This window comes from Rhopalosiphum padi, chromosome 3 (genome assembly GCF_020882245.1).
Source record: "Rhopalosiphum padi isolate XX-2018 chromosome 3, ASM2088224v1, whole genome shotgun sequence".
Classification (NCBI taxonomy): Eukaryota; Metazoa; Arthropoda; class Insecta; order Hemiptera; family Aphididae; genus Rhopalosiphum; species Rhopalosiphum padi.
The window spans coordinates 68,825,612-68,844,067 of record NC_083599.1 but is presented as its reverse complement, the minus strand read 5'-3'; the positions used below and the strand labels follow the sequence as shown (position 1 = coordinate 68,844,067).

Below are 18,456 nucleotides of genomic sequence, written 5' to 3'. Positions count from 1 at the left end.
ACATTTTTCTTACCTAAAAACTAAACTCGTTTTTCTTGCCTTACCAATTATAGGTATTTATATAATACCTAATATATTATAAAGATTGTTCCATAGTTTATCAATCAAATTTTTACAACGAGTGGGATTCAAATTGTTTTGATATTATTTTTGCTTTTACTCATAAAAGGTTCTTCACCCTAAGACCTAGAGTATTATACAAAACGAGAATTAACTTAAATGGACACTTCACGAGAACACTCGCAAGTGTTCTGTTTTTTTTTTTTGATACGAGAGTGAATCGATCTATTATCGAAAGTAAAATGATAAGGTTAGGCAACTGTGTTTGTAAGTTGGTTTTTGAAAAAATTTAAATAATTTTAAAGCTATGATTCTATAAAAATTGAAATATTCTGATAAACTGACGTACAAACATCGATATAATAAAGTTCTTACTTTTAAGTTTGAAAATAGTGCAATTTACTTTCATATTAAAAGTAAGAGTGACAAATTGATTATGCTCAACGAAATTTTGCTATTTTTTTACTTATAAGTAAAAAAGTAAGTAAGCTGGAGAATTATGTTTCAGTACAAGTTATAATTAGATATAAATTTCAGAACATTCTTAAAGTTAAAATAATTTTTATAATAATTTTAATACAGCATTTAGTTTTTAAACTATGAAGAATAAAATTAGAATCTATTTACGTCGCGTTATAAAGGTAAAAGTACTATTGATTCTAAAACTTATAGTGTAGAACTAAAACTAAAACAAAAAAATAAAATATTAATTCATGGACATTGTTTTTTCGCGTATTCAACATTTTTTATTTTTCTTTATTCATCGTAAATACTTTTTTTGGAAAACATACACTTTAGTTCAGAAATGATAAAAAAAAACTAATTTCACCATAATATATAACCTAAAAATCGATCTCCGATTAATGTGACTATATAACCATTATTTCTGCAATGTTATATATTTATATTAATATATTTTAGTAAATAAATGAATAACAATCGTAAGGCCAAATAAAAATAATCATTGAGGTTTTTATTTTTGACCGATAAAACGGTGTTACGCAGAAATACTGATCAGTTGGAAATAGTTTATTTTCAAAACGGTAAGGATTTAGGTCGACCATATGAATACTGATCTATACAGCTCACAGTGTCCGTTTTACGTGCAGGTTGGACGGAGTTATATATATATATACATAATAGTATATATATATATATATATAAAATATTATATGTATATTTTTGTTCCGAGAAAACATCCGACAAAAAAAGCTCCCCCTGAAGTGTTAAAGTATTGATCGGACACTTTGTTGAATTGGAATGAGCCGAATGCCTACCGTATAATTGTGTACGGGTATGTGCTACTACTATATCGAGTTAGGGTGTTAACGGGCGTTGTTTTAGTTATACTCGAAAATAACTCCAGAAAAGTCCAGTGCGACCATAATAGGACTTATCGATACGGACAGTGCAGCGTGGTATGCATAATATTCTTTGCCGTGATATTGGTGATGTTTCATTTCATACGGCGAAAAACTTGACTTTGGTTTACGATTACATTGCTCATTGTTTGAGTTATTTGTTCAACTCTGTCCGTTATATTTCATAGCTTGGGGGGTGATATGCCCAACAATAAATCTTATTTGTTAGATATTTACATAGTACTGTATTTATATATGAATAACACCCCATGTGAATTAGGTTTAGTGACTTTATTGCTATTCCAGATAGAATGTATTATAAATGATAACTAGAAAAATGAATTGCAAAATTTATCAGATGTGGTACAATGTGTCTTGCGGGAATTCTTCAACGATTTCATCAGTTTTCTAGTATATAATATAATATAATATGATTAAGAATAAAGTCAAAAAAATTATACTTGTTTGACGCATATTTGAACATTTTTATAAAATATGATTGCAAGAAATAGACATAATTTTATACGTGCATAGAAAATAATATGAATTTAAATAGTGCTGTTATTACTTAGTTTTGGATTTAAATAATTAAAATACTTTTTAATTTTAATTTTTACTTTTAAAATCGAAACGTTTATTAAGAACAATTAGTTTATAATTATTTCATATTTTAAATTTAAATTTGCCTTAACGATACCTAAATTATGTTGATTTCAAAAATGCTATTTATCTCTCGAGGTTATTTACACCAATAAAAAGTTGCAAAAGCTGTTTAATTGAAAAGAGAATTTGTCAATGCAACGTTAAACAAACAATTGAATTTCTTATTGGAAAATTACACAACACTGATTTATTATACAAACCTATTCATAAATAAAAACGTGATATGTTTTTGACAATTTAAAATTTGTGTATTAAATAGAAATAGAAATTTATAAAAACCATAAACATATTATTAGTTGTATTCATGAAACTTGACATTTTTAGTTTGAGGTTAACTCTTAAGTGATAATGTTTATTATTGTATTTCATACTATTTTTTTTTTGGTATATGCCTAAATACAATACTAAAATATTGTTTTGTAATAACAAATATTATATTGTATAGTACACGTATTTTTATAATGTTTTCAACATATATTTTTGTTATAGTGAATATAGTAGTATGTATTCAAGTATATTACAACATTTATTTAGTTTGGTTGTTAGGTATATGGACATAATTTATCAAAAAAAAAAAAAATAAAAATACATTCATAATTTTTTTAGTGTAATACAAAAGGTATCAAAATTTTAAATTGGTGGATTACTGGTATAAAATTGGATATAGTTGATACTTTAAGCCTTTAAGGACAGTAGCCAGCAACCGTCAGTCCATCCCAAAATGATAATTACATTCAATATTTTATATTTTTAGCTATTAAATTGAATTTAAATATTTTATATCAATAAATGATAATTTAATGATTTTATATTGTATTTTATTTATTGCCTCTCGGTCATATGTTACATAAAGAGATACACGATTTGTAAAAGTAAAGAAAGAAGACGCTTCTATGCTTAAAAATTAAGTTTAGATTTTTGAACTGGCGTTTTTTGTTGATAGGTATATTAAAGTATATGAATGAACTTTATATAAAACTACAAAGTAAAAATCAACTTATTCCTGATGTGTGGTCTCGTATTTAGTTTGTTAAACTCTTGCGGTCTCATCCCAAAAAAAATTCATTAACACCTTTTCTTGATTGTAAAAAAAATTTTGAATTGTCAAAATTTTCATTTTCTTCAGTTAAATTTCACTGACACTTATAGACACTTCAATACGAATTTAATAATCGCTTTCAATATTTTAAACGATGATCATAATACTTTAAACTATTTGCCAATCCATTTAATATTGATGTTGACGATGTTGAGCTTTAAATGGAAATAATAAATTTATAGTCCCAATGTTCTTAGAAACTCATTCAAACAATCGCTTTTACTTATGCTGAACTCACTCCATAATTTTCAAAAATTAAAAATATAGCTGCTAAAATATATTATTGTATGTTTGGATCTACATAATATGTGTTCAAACAAGTCTTTTCTCATATATCAAAATATATAAACTCACACCAATCACGCCTAATAGATGAGCATCTCAATCATGTGTTAGAAAATTATGTGCATAAGTAATTTTGATTTGAAAATCGAAAAAATAGTGAATAGTGTCTAGCAGTAAAAATCAAATTAAATATATTCATCAATATTCAAACAGCTGTAATTTATTATTCTCAATTCTTGCAAATTGTTTATATTATCAGTTTCTATATATAATATATATATTATAGCATAATTTTAAGATTTTTTTTTTATAAAGGTCAAAAAAACATTTTTTACTCAATCAAAAAACTTGTAAATTTAATACAACTTTCCTTATAAGTTATAATAGTATTAATGTATATAAAAGAGCGCAAATCTCGAGCAACTTTGTGTAAGCGTTTAAGTTAAAACTTAAATCAATTTCGTCAAAATCGTTAAAAATAGTAATTTTTTTTGTAGTTGAAAATTCATAAAAATATTTGTTTTAAAATTGAATACAAGGTTCTATATGTTTTTCAATCTTAATTAAAAAAAAAATTCTACCAGAAATTCAATTAATTATTTATGAGCGTTTGAAGTTCAAACTTTTACGACATTGCATTTGTTTCAATTCACCTATAAAGTAACTATTTCTCCTCAAAAATTTTTGTTATTCTATATCTATTGTTTTTTTAAAAATGAATAAATATAGATACTTGAAACTTTTAATAAATATTTAAATTATTACTTTCTATAAATTGTATAATTATCAAAATATTTTACTTGTTTTAAATATATTTTTAGACAATTTTTTTAGATTTTTTTTTTTTAATGTCAATAACTATTTTTGCTCAGTCAAAAAGATTTAAAAATTTATAAGATCTGATATAAGTAGTTTATATTGGAATAAAATAATCCAAATAGTATAATATATACACAACTTTTTTGAATAGATATTTCAAGTAAAAATTTGAACAATATTACATATTAAACAATGAATAATATTTTAATTATTTTTATATAATTCAAAAACATTATTGGTTGGGACTTAAAACTTACACAGTTATACGTATATTATGATTTTACTATAAGCAGTGACATTTTCAAAATAAATAGATTAATTTTAAGATATTATCTGACTCAAAAGTTAATAACAATAGTCAATAATATAATATGGTATAAATAGATTTTATTATAATAATTAAATACCCACTTACTAATGCCATGATAAATTCAATGTTTTCAGAAAATAATTAAATCAACCTACCGTAATACTAATCGTAAAATAAATAAATTTAATTTTGTTCACCTTATTTTTATTTACTCTAAAATTAATACGATGAGTTATAATTTAATTTCATAGTACGTAGACAAAAATTATAAATATTTTTTTTTTATGTATTTTTAAGTTTTTTAAATTTTTTGATTGCTTTATTTTGTTATTTTTAAGAAAATGTTTATAAAAAGTGTTCTAAATTTACATATTCAATTTGAAAGAATAATATTTATTTTTCTGTTATACAATATATTATGTCTCATTGGTTATATTTCACAATATTCAATTTAATAGGTTGATTTATCGATATAACCCAGAAAAGAAATTATGATTGGTTACTGTATAGTGCATGTTCTATATAAGTACTTATTTTGTGGTATCCTGTCAATCTTTCGTCTTGTGTCACGTATGCCACTGTCACCAGTATTGGTATTGGTATCAAATAGGGTATTTCAAATTGATGACCACATTTTCTAATGATATTGAACGAAGTTTTTCAATTTTTTAAAAATATTTTACCAAAATACCAAGGAAGATTAATATACAAAAATATAAAAAAAAAATTGTTCAATAGAAATGGATATTACAGACGAAAAATACCTATTTTATAAAAATAGTTTGGCGAAAAAAATAACTTAAGTAAAATTTTAGATTATTATTTAGGTTAATATGTCCATGGACTGCTGTCTGCTAATAGCATCACATTTTTACGTATTTTTATATTAAATTATTATTATTATTATTTTTGGTATTTTTATGCGATCCGTATAAAATTACATAATCTAGTAAACAAAATATTTTAATTTATTTTCTGGTATTTTTTATAATAGGCACACATTTTATAATTTATAATCTTTAAACTAACTGTAACCGTTCGTCATAGTAGCTGATTATATAGTATATGATATATACATTAAATTATCTATTTATTTAGAAAATTGAGTTTTTATTCAAAACAATAATGAATTACTACAAGTGAATATGTTTAAGTAACATGTTTTATATTGTTGAAGTAATTATTTAAAATCTATAAAAAAAAAACAAAAAAAAAACGAGGGTCCTCATTGACGAGATGCATTAGATAGTATAGTATTTAGTGGTAGAAAAAGGGTAAAGAAACCGATAAAGAGAATAAATAGTTTCTAAATTGACGATAGACCGATTAAATTAAAAGAAAAAAACAAAACTAATAAGGTGAAGATTCTGTTTTTATATTTTCGTATGATTTTAAAATTAATTTTAGGCACTTGTCTTAGAGTTTTATTGAGTCATAAAAATCCTAATAATAATCATATTATCCTATAATAACGGGAACTTCGATATTATAATAATTTATTTCTTTGTCGTAATACTTATAAATAATTATATAATCATTTTTCTTGTTTGATGTATTATTAATGTGAATCATAAATGTTAGCAATAAAAATATATATTTATGAATATTTATGTTTTTCTTATTCAACTATTTTTATCGGATTCGGTCATAGATAGTGAATGCATAATGCATTTTTATTCGTAATTATTAAATTCAACTCACCAAAATGCAGAATATACACATTCATATTATATTTATAGTTCATTTTTATGTGTATACTTTAAAATAACCGTTCCAATTCGGTTTGAGTTTGTAATTTATTCAATAAAAGATTCCCGTATTATTACGTTTTCTATGAAACATTGATAAGGACAACCGTTATTTCGGTAATATTATGCTTTCGAGTGGGAACGTGTACGAACTACAAGTGTGGCAGGTGAACCGTTTTAAAGTTACTGGGTAAACACGAAATACATGAATTGGGAAATTTGTTTCATACAAACGTACTCAGTACCTATATTAGACTTATTGCTTTTTTCCTCGGTTTGTGTACCACGCGGGAACCCGGCCAGCATTATACATTGTGTGAGTACCTACTACGTTTTAAGGAAACGGCTTATCTATTCGTTTTTATTGCTTTCCATCTATGTATACAAAATAATAATAAAAAAACAACATATAATTTGTTGTCATTAACTCACTGATGAATACGGACAAGTCAGACTTTTAGTATAATAATAATAATAATAATAATATGATGGACTTATATTATAATGTATTATATTATGGTAAATACATAGTTTTTATACGATCCATCTGTTGCTGGCTAATATTTATAATAGACTACAAGTGGGCGCCACCAAGCTATTTACATTATTCTATAATAGTATAAGTAAGTAAAACGTGATTTGCCACCAAAATCAGTTGGAAGAATCTTGTCGGGATACGAGTAGGTACTGTCATCAGTCATCACCTCACTTTGCTCTCTTCGAGTAAAATACAGTATAATATATTATTGTAACCATATTATAAATTTTAAAACTAAGATCGACTTTTTTTATCTATCTACGAGGAAAGTACTACTAAAAATAAAAAAAATAAAAAAACTACCGCATAAAAGCACTGTTTAATGTCACTATATTTTTAATTTTTATATTTTTTTTTAGCATACAAAAAACAATTCACTCGAGGATTAAAATTAATTTAAGACCAGTCATACTTACTTAAGAATCTAAAACCATAATATTAACAATGAAATCGTACTAAAATAACTGGACCATGCTGTACGGGCATCTCAGTTTGATCTGCGGATATTAACAACGGATACATTATAATAATAATAATACAACCATTAGCCAAATCACGGTGGAATCGCGTGGGATCAGTGATGATATCCGTGTCGTTGATTGTACACACAGTACAATGTGCATATTGATGAACAATCATAACTCAACATTAGTAGGTATGTCTGTTTAACGGAATCCATTTAAGTGTAATTATTCATACGGAGTATGAAACTATTATATCGAATCAATCGAAATATGAAACACAGATGAAATCTTTGCATTCGATAATAATTTTGAGTGTTTTTTTTTTCAAGTGAACTTAACGACTCGTATTTATGTTATTTTAATTATTGTAAAATGTGATTTATTAATATTATGCTGTGCTGAATATCAGAATATTTGCATTGCCGGTCTCATAACATGACAAGTTCCATTAGTCTAGGTCCGTCTAGCGTACACTTTTTTTTTTTTTACAGAAATCAGAGCTTTTATTAAACGAGAGAAAATTCTAGGAAATAGATATTATTCATCTTTTTTAATGTTTACCTTTGTTTTTAATCTAAACTGCAATAATGAAAATAAATTATTGTTTTTATTATTCTGTATTCTTAGAAGTCCTGCGCATCTAAAATACTTATTATGTAATGGTCGAGAGAGAGAGATAAATATTTATAAGAACAGAATAATTATGTTATTTAATTTAGTTTCAGGTCGTAAGCAACCCACTTCTATTAATTGTTTTTTACCGGTGAGTTTTATAAAATGTATACGCGTGTATTACCGACTTATGAATTTTAAGCTTTTTTAATGTGAAAATAATTGTAGTCATCAGAATTGTATTATTATTTTAAACTTTATATATAAAAAAAGTTTTTAAATCTAAATACATTTTTCTTTTACAACTATATCAGCAGTATATTTATTTAAAAAAAAAGGTTTTTGATATTAGTCAAAACTCAAAAATCTACTGTTGGTTACAATTAAATTAAATTGTTTTGTATTTTAGTAGTTTTAAATTTATGTCAGTGATTTTATGTGTTTGATAATCAATTGTTATTAGATTTTTATCCCATAAAAGATATATAGGTATATGAGTATATCGCGTATCGTTTATATTATATAATCTTTCATCAGTGTATTAAGAATAAAGGACAAAGGTTGTCTCTGTTCAAATTTTATAGTGAATTGTTGTATAATATTCATGTCTAGCAAAATACTTATAATAAATTGATATGCCATACTTATGAAAAGTGTCAAAATTGTAAATTGTAAATTTATACTATAGACCTTATACTAGTTATACTTAATAATACCTTATGTATAAGGTATTAAGGTCTATGGTTTATACTCTTATAGTTGTACATACATATGTAATATATATATATATATATATTACATAATACGTAATATTAACAAGTATTAATTAAGAAAATTCTAACTGTTTTTAAAAATGATTTGTATTGATAATAGATAATTTAATTTAATTATAAGCAAAAAGTAAACTTCACGATAATCAAAATGTTTTAAGTTTGCTAGTTATTTTTATTGGTTTTGGATAACTGCCGAGACTTAAAATTTAAAGTATACGTAGATATATCTGTGCCATTTTTTATTTAAATATTTAAATACAATTTTAGTTAATTTCAGTTGCGATTTTGTTATATATGCACTTAATTAGATTAAATAAACTATACAAACATTGCAATTTATATTATAATATCTTGAGCTCAATAACTCAATCTACAACAATACTTTAGTCACGATACCAGCTATCATAGTAGTATAGTACAATTATTTAACATATTTATAACAACTAGCAAGCGAATTTTATTAAATTTTTAATAATTATGTTTATTATTATTTATTTCTAATATAAGTATCGAAGTAAATTAATATTAATAATATACTCGAAATATTAGTATTTATTGATATTTTAATTCATATTATTCTTATTTTAACATAAACCTAATTTGTGTAAAATCTGTGACGTTGATTTTTCTCGTTCGATATTTTACTGATGCACATGAGTACGTGAATCAGGAGTGATATAACAGTATTTTATGTATAAAAACCTTTAATAATTGCAATTACTTTTACAGATTGAAAAAGTGAAAATATATTATGGAAATTGAATATTGAAATTGATATATTGAAATTAAAAAGTAAGCAATAGTAAACAATACATAAAGGTTTTTTTTTCATGGGACTTCATCAAAGATATCTAATGTCTGCTTAATTTAATAAAAAGATAAATCCAAAATGATCAAATTTAAAACATAAAACATTGTTTTTTTTTTTTTTATGTATACAGGAATTATAATAATAACGCGACGTATATAGAATTTAGGATTACATTGCTGATATCCATTCTAGATTTGTGTCTTAAGAATTGAAAACCATATTATATCTATTGGCTATTTTAGAAAAATAAACTAAAAACGTCTGTACCTCCTTGGGATAGTGAAATGCAAGTCTAGTTCAATAATTTACGGAGTATTGACATAATTCTTATTCTAGTTAGTAACAGAGAATATTGTTTGAATGCAATAAAATTGAAGTTTTAAATGTGAAATACGACCATAATGACATACCGAAGAATGGACTTCGATAAAAGTATTGTCGACGTTTGATTTATCGCAATTTGGTTAGCGAACTTTGTACAGCGGGATAAATAAACGTTCAGCAAAACTATTGTCAAAGGTTTGTGATATTTTAGTCAGTATCATTACTTTGTTCATAGCAAAGTATAAGTCTGTAGTCTGTAATTGAGGTCCAAAATAAACAGCGATAGGTATATCCTGTTGGGCATAGTAACTGTATTTGAAACTCTGATATTCGAATGGTATATAATAATTATTTCGAGAACACTTTGAGCGCAAAAAGTGATTTAAATAAGAGATGAACGCAAAAAGGTTTGATAATTGATGTCAGCAGTCACCGCACGATGGTGCTTTTGCTCTGTACCCGAGAAACGCCGTCTAATTTGTCGACGGCATTTAATAGCTTTGACATAAAATGCTCGTTTATAATTTGTTTAGTGAATTTATTATAAGTGCCTACGGATGCGTATCAAATGAGATTACCTATCGCGATGATTTAAAACAAATTCACCAAGATGTGCATAATGAGATATTATGCTTTCGTCGGGTGTCGGTTATTATAATATTATTAATGCTCTAATTTTTAAAGACGTAACGCGATAGTGACAAGCGAATGAAACATAATCAAATGCCGTATTCGTGCGGTTTCGGTAACTACTGTTTAACACTTTCCGTATATAAATATGCATTATTATGATGCGGTATGTAAATTTGTGAAAATTATCTTTTGGTAATATAATAATATAATATAGCGTACGCCGACTACTCGGTTATAGGTTTCGTTCATCCTCCCACCGTAATGCGCGTAATATGCGTGCTTCTAAATCATTCCGTAAACAGATTATAATATTATGTTGTCGGTGGATAACAACTTTGAACTCGGCGAGAGCTTTTGCATTGAAAGCCGATCACGATAAATGTATAATAGTTGCATACGTTAAATTTCACTATGAATTTACACCGTCGGTTTGTGCGTATAATGACAGTCGGCCTGATGCAACTACATCCTGTAGGATATATTTAAATGTTTTCATTATCGCGATTTTCTATATATGGTTCGTGATTGATTAGACATATTATCTCGAAGGCATTACCCATTTTAGTAAGTCGCGTGACATACCCTTCATCTAAATAGGTAAATCATATTTTAGATCATAATACATTATAGCGTATTGACGAAACACAGCGCCAGCGTAAAGCAATGTTCGTTTCCGTTAATAATTTCATTTTTAACTAATATTTTTAGTAAATCTATTTTATTGTTTAGTTAAACAGCATAAGTTTTGATAAAAAATTTAAATAAACACAAAACAATAATTAATAAGATAAGAATAATTTAGATCTAGAAAAACGATATTATAAGTACGAACCCAGTGGGGCCCAAGTACGTATTTATCGAATTTACTATATATAATCACAGTAATTATAAATATTATCAAAGAACTATTTTATAACTTGTGTTATTAATGAAACCCGAACTGTCTTCTTAGATAACTAAACTTTTTTAAATTAAAATAATTTTTTTTTACTTATTGAAAATGTTTTATTGTACCTTTAATCGGGATGAATCATAATAATCAAATAATAATTGGCTTGTAGAATTTAATATAAAAACTTTAAACATTTTCAGACAATGTAGCATGTTTTAATTAAAATGTCCCTCTAAGTATGAATATTTTTTTATTTCAATTTATTATAATTTTACCATAGAATATGCAACGAATATTATAACTAAGTAGAAACCATCTTTTACGCTGTTAAAATAAATTTATCTAAAAACGATTATTTTAGATTATCCTGAATAGTATGAAAGTATATCGAAGCAGAGCACAAAATGTTTTTCTATAAGTTCACGGTATTATCCCTTAATGTTCATCTAAAATTAAACGAAAACGTTACATTTTTTTTCTGAAGTGAATAATTCAAAAAAAAAAAAAAAACATAAGCAATCAAATTGAAAAATAATATACATATTTCGAAAAACTCGTAATTTTATTATAAATATCTGTTTTACCAAATTGATCCGCTTCAACGCGTATAATTTAATACATTTTTTTTTCGAGGGAATAAATTATTAAGAAGAAAAAAATCAATAATCAATTTAGCAAACATTGACGATGTAAAACAGCCATGTATGTTTTTATCCACAACTAAACGAGATTCATAAATTTTTAATTATTCACGAGTGTATAGTGTAATATATAAAATGCAAAACAATATCGAATACGTGAACTACCTACAATATAATATTGTTGTTATAATTTTCGCGTGGCTTTTGTTCGCATAAAGTGCACGCATTAATGACGACGGTTATTCTGTTTTGTATTAATGTCAATTAAAGCTGCTGTAGGACGTGTGTAAATTATAATATGTATAATATATCGAATAATGAATTTTATCGCTTGTAGGTGCTATAAACCAGTTGTAATTCGATAATAAATTTAGGCACTACGAAAAATAAGAGATTGCAAGCAGACGACGTCGTAATAATAATCGAAGTACAAAAGTTAATTTCGTAAATATCTAATGATCGCCGTGGTACAATATTATAATATACTTAACACGATTCGTCGGTCGGACCATTATTATATTATTATTATTTTCCAACCGACGACGGTGAAAACGCATGCATAGGGGTATTTTCAGCCATTACACTCGTCATTATGTGAGTATAGGTACTTTTATTTTACAGAAGCTCGAAAAACGACAAAAACATGACAAGTGTACAAAAAAAAAAAAAAAAACAAAAAAATTAAAAACAAAACAACAAAAACCACAACGATTGCACCAAAATAAAATATAATATATCAATAATACGTGCGCACAATATATTACGGTTTTCAATTAATACTCTCATCGAACAACGGTACGATTACTACAGAGAAAACTACTGGGTAAACAGAATCATGCGATGCAATAATAGGTTAGGTATTTTATATTTTATGATTACAACGAGACATAATAATATGTTTGCTCAATCGTTACTATATACTCTCAGTGAGCTAGACGTATTGCAAATTGTGGAAGTAAACAGAGTGGGACGTACTACTCGAAGTCCTTCGACTAAAAAGATATATTATGCTTTATTTAATATTTGTATACGCATTATACGAGAGGTGATGGGTACGCCGAATTACTATTAATATTATTCCGACCACTAATTCGTGCGTCGTATACGCTTTTCAATTTAGCGATGTGTACACGCGGACTTGGTAATAATAATAATAATATTATAGACGCACCTATTGTTTTTATTTTTGCGCTCGGCAGTGGATTTATATCGATACGGTCGGGTCGTCCCGCAGCTGACAACGTTTTCTGTTCTCGCCGCGGTCAATAAAATATATAATATTTTGTTTGCCACGTCGTTACATTAGCGGTGGATTATCAGTCATCTACCTATTATATAGGTACTACGACGTTCGCGGCTTACGCGGACAAGACGTATTCGCATGTTTTCGGAATGTATCGAGAAACGGTACTCACCCTGCACACGACGACCGAGTCTTGTCCTCTCCATGATATCTTGATCGGTTCGTAAGTTCTGTCAACAAATCTGGTCGATTGATGTAATGATGCCATTACCGATATCCAGGCGACGCACTTGAGGACTCGCGGCATTGTACACCATGTCCTCGCCACTGGTGCATGACACACGTATATGTACCTGCGTGCAAAAAAAAATTTTTCGTTTTCGTTAAATATGTACTTATTTGGTTTTCGCTAACTACAATAATAAAACATAGAATATTGTGCGCGTCGTAATAAATATAGTTTTCGTTGTTGAACGAATTCGGGTTTAATTAATTATAATATTACATCATTTTGTGCAAACGCGTTGGATACAACTCGGTTAATCATTCGGGTGATTCAAAATTGTGCTCGACACTTATCGAACGCATCATTTTTTTATTAATTTTTTTTTTTAACCGATTGCATATTACGTTTTACCCGTAACGAAACGAAAAAAAAATATGCATGAAATTTATCTTTCCATTACAAAGTTAATTAATTAAATAACAGTATTTAAAATTGTTGATAAAAAAAAAAAATATTCTAGAAAGTTTTTTCTGCCATGATAAATATTTTACACTGAATAGATTATTTTGAATTATCTAAACGACTCCGTTTACTATAAAACAAGTTGACGCACAACTGTATACAATTGAAACAAAATTATGTGCAACATGTAGATGATACAAAATATTTACATAAATAAAATATTTATTAATCAAGTTACTGAATGATATTTTTAACATTGACTTAGAACTTATTATTCATTGTCTAAAATAAATATTTCAATATTTTTTTTTTAAACTAATATTATTTAAAATATTATTAGCAAACAAGGATGTCCTTAAAAAATATATATAAGTAATATTTATTTATACACAAATAGGGTGGGTAATAGTATATTCAAAATTTAAATAGTTTATTCGTTCGTTTATTTGTCGACAGAAAATTATAATATTTAAAAGGTTTATTTAATATATTATTTTTATGAAATTTTTAAATAAACAATAATAGTTTATATACTATAACAGCTATAGTTAAAATATGAAAAAAAAAATCGAATTTCATAAAACGTGTATAAACGACAAATGTGGATAAAAATGTTTCAGCGAGAGTTGGAATCACAAGCGAGTCACACTAATCGCTCTAGAGTTTAATCACCAAATTACGTGACTTGTAATTTGTGCAAAATGAGGTCAAATTACGGAATCAATTAAGTACACTTGCTTTTGAAATACACCATAATAATCAGATTGAAGAAATAATTGTAGCGCTCTGTACTGCAAAGACATAAGAACCACAACTATTGAATAATGTGTATAAAAAAATAACAGTACATGATTTGATAAATGAATTAAAAAAACAACACATTTCTTGTCAAAAGCACAATATTATGTCGTTTATTTAACCAAAATACTATAGTAATTACTTTAAGAAACTAGCCATGTACAGTGACAAAATTAAACACAAATACAATTTAAATACTTATTATTTTTCGTTATTATAATATTTTTTAATTTTTAAAATATATTAATAATATTCAGAATTGTTTACTACGTTTTCAAGTACATGTAATTAAATATGAAAATATGAATTTTCAACGAAAAAAAATTTGAATTTTTTCGTGGTATTTATAAAATGAATATAAACTTTTATTTAAATTTTAATTAGTAAGAATGTCTTATTAGAAACATTGTATATTTTTAAGCTCAATATATAAAATAACAATTTTATAAATTTCCATCTACAAAGTAATTTATTTGCAAATGTTCGTAATTTTATAGAAATTCATAAATCAAAATATTATATACAATAGTAAATTATATGACATGAATTGTATTTTGATATTTTCAATAATCGAATAGGTATTTATAAATATACTGAAAACTATAATATGTTTATAGATACTTGTATAAAAAGTATTTATTAAAAAATTTAGTCTAAAAGGTTATTTATTTTTAAATAATAAGTTGAAATCGATTTTGTCTGAAATACATAAATATTCACATTTTCTTGTGATTTTGTTTTTTGTTTACTGAAAATTATAAATAAAAGTACTAAACATTTTCTACTTTCAAAGTTAAAAATTCCAAAAACGACAGTTACACTCAATAAAATAAAACAATACACAATTCTAAAACCAATACATTAATAACTCTACACAGAATCTAAAAAAATAAAATTGATTATTTGCTTATTTAAAAAAATTTAATATGTAATATTCTAAAAATAACTTTATAAAATAATATCATTTATATATATGTACAATGTGCATATTACAATGAAACAATAAATTGTTAAGCTAAACTTGAAGTATCTACTTTCATTCGCAAATGAAATATTTATATTAAACTGATTATTATATATAGTTTTTAACTTGGGTAGGTAGGTAGTTAATTTAAAAACAATTGTTTCAATTTTTTTTCAAATTTTCTACACGTGCGTACTTTTTGATTAGAGTACCTAATATTACTCTCTAGACTAAATTATTATGTTGAACTAACTTGTATTTTATATACGATTTATTGTATTTTATTTTACATTCTAAACTGAAATAAATTATTTTTAGATTATACCTTAACGCGCTCTCCTGCAGGCCAATTCAACATACGAGTATCTACGTTTGAACCTTTTCATTTTAAAATCAAAACGTGAATGTACTATTTGAAAAAATGTTCGTTTGCCTCTTACGTTCAAATATTTTACACAATCATACTAAAAATATGAATTATAGCGTTTTTGTTGCAATATAAAATAAATCAATATTGTGATACTTGTATTATAATTTATAAAATATAAAATAAATCAACAGCTTTTTTTGGTAGATTCTTTTCTACATTATTATAAAAACGATATACACATAATAAATGTTGTGTATATTTATGCCCTGTTAAAAATACTAAAATTCGATTTTACCTATACATTTCTATGATGTGGCAACATTAACATACTTATTATTACGTTATGTAAGAACTGCGTTTATTGGTTAGTGAATAATTGTTTCTAATATTTATTACCTATTAATTGTATTATTATATATAATATATATACATATATATTGTGAAAAAAACAAATTGTATTTAAGTTTGAGTGTAAATGTAAAGAATACTTAGAAAGCAAAGGACGAAAAATAATGAAATGTTTTGATAAATATTCTATAAAATTACAAGTGTCGTCCGTCAATATATAGCACTTTAACTGTAGTACGTATGATCACAAACTTTCAATCGAAAACCCGTTTGACACGAGAAATGATCCAAAAGGTATTTTAGTCATGTAACTTATGAATTCAAATTTTCATAGTTGTAGTTTTCGATGAGAACTTTATCCACGTTCCAACATTGTTGACTTCTGTTTCCGATATAAACAAATAATATTACAGTAGGTACCAATAAATAATAATAAACGTAGAATAAAGTAAACTAGTAAAAACAAATATATCCCTAATGCTAGTATAAAGTACGGAAAAAACATTCACCAGTCTCGAGTAAAAGTGAAATTTCATATTATTTATTTAATTTAAATAAACCTATTTGACTGAAGAAACTAGGGTTTTAGTGTTGTAAACATAAAAATTTCGTTATGCTGACTTCATGACATCTGTTTTTGAAGAATAATAATGATATCAACAATAACTGTAATATGTCATGATACAACTGTAACTATATTATTATACTCATTGTTAATTCCTTGTTGCACGATTTAAGCGTTATATCAATTCTTATAGTTTTAGGAATAATAATAAATATAATTTACCTTAAGATATTATTAATTAAGATAGCACGATTAGAATGCTATTATGCATTTTATTAAATAAATGCACATTGTATATTATGACTTCAGTTTTATGTAAGTATTTAATACATTATTATTAGAATTCTGATTAATAAATGCATTTTTACTTTACATAATTATTATTATTACAGAGTAACGTGTTATAGTAAATATTAATATATAAAAAATATGTTTAGAATTTCGGTCTATTTTTGATGGATGGATCCAATTAAAATAAAATGAAATTATGTATGATTGGAATACAGCAAAGTTGCCTTTAACTGTAATTTTGATTTGAAAATAACAAAATTATGAACGCGTTTCGTGTCGGCCTATTATGATTGATTTTGAGAATAGTCGTGAGATATTTTAGAGGACTTGTTCGTTTTAAACTTATCAGAGTTCACTTTCTTTGTAATCCACTTGCTGTTAAACTGCGATAGAGACTATAATAGACTAAAGTACAATACCACTGAGCCACTGTTGGAATAGGAAACAATCGGCTTTATCGCTATTATAAATCGAAACCTAGAAGGTTAAATTAGGTTAGTACTAATCTATAGCTTATTACACCATCATATTTTTTCAATTGGAAACATTTTTCAAAGAAAAGTTAATTATTAATGATCGTATTGATTTCTGCAATGAAACGTTATACAAATTACATTTGTGTTATTTGTAATTTTTGAATCATAAACTATACTCATGCCTTTTATTGTAAAATTCTGATCATAAAATATTTATTATATTTTTATTTTTACAGGCAACTAGTAAGTCCTGTAAATCTAAAAACAAATTAGCTTGAATAATTTAAGTAATTAAATTGTAAAATATTTTACTATAAATAAATATTCAAAATCATTTTATTATTATTATTATTGTTATTATAACATCGAGCTACCAATATTTGTATATAGTAGTTGTATATATTCATTTAAAAATGAAAAATACAAGCGAATGACTCAGCCATTTATGCTCATCTTAAAATAAAACAAATCAATAAATTATCCATTATTATTGTAACGGTTCTTCACCCATATGCGTCCGCTGGTGTTTGAGTAGATTGTTTTTTCGAGAGAACCACGTGTTATCACCCACATCTAAGAATAATCGTTGTAGGTATGGAAAATGAGTTGCACGTAGAAGTAATGGAATAATTATTCATTGACATTTTTCAAATTATTCAGTGTTTTTAATATGAAAATTG

At 25.6% G+C, this 18,456-nt stretch overlaps 1 protein-coding gene across 2 annotated transcripts in view; it reads right to left on the bottom strand.

Annotated features, from left to right (window-relative positions):
* The window catches only part of LOC132926417 (sex peptide receptor), a 222,115-nt gene that overhangs the window by 35,816 nt on the left and 167,843 nt on the right, over positions 1-18,456 (bottom strand). For both annotated transcript variants that reach the window (XM_060990772.1, XM_060990773.1), the window contains one exon: positions 13,449-13,629. In XM_060990772.1, coding sequence (XP_060846755.1) covers positions 13,449-13,629 — 181 coding nt within the window. The remainder of the gene's footprint in view (positions 1-13,448; positions 13,630-18,456) is intronic.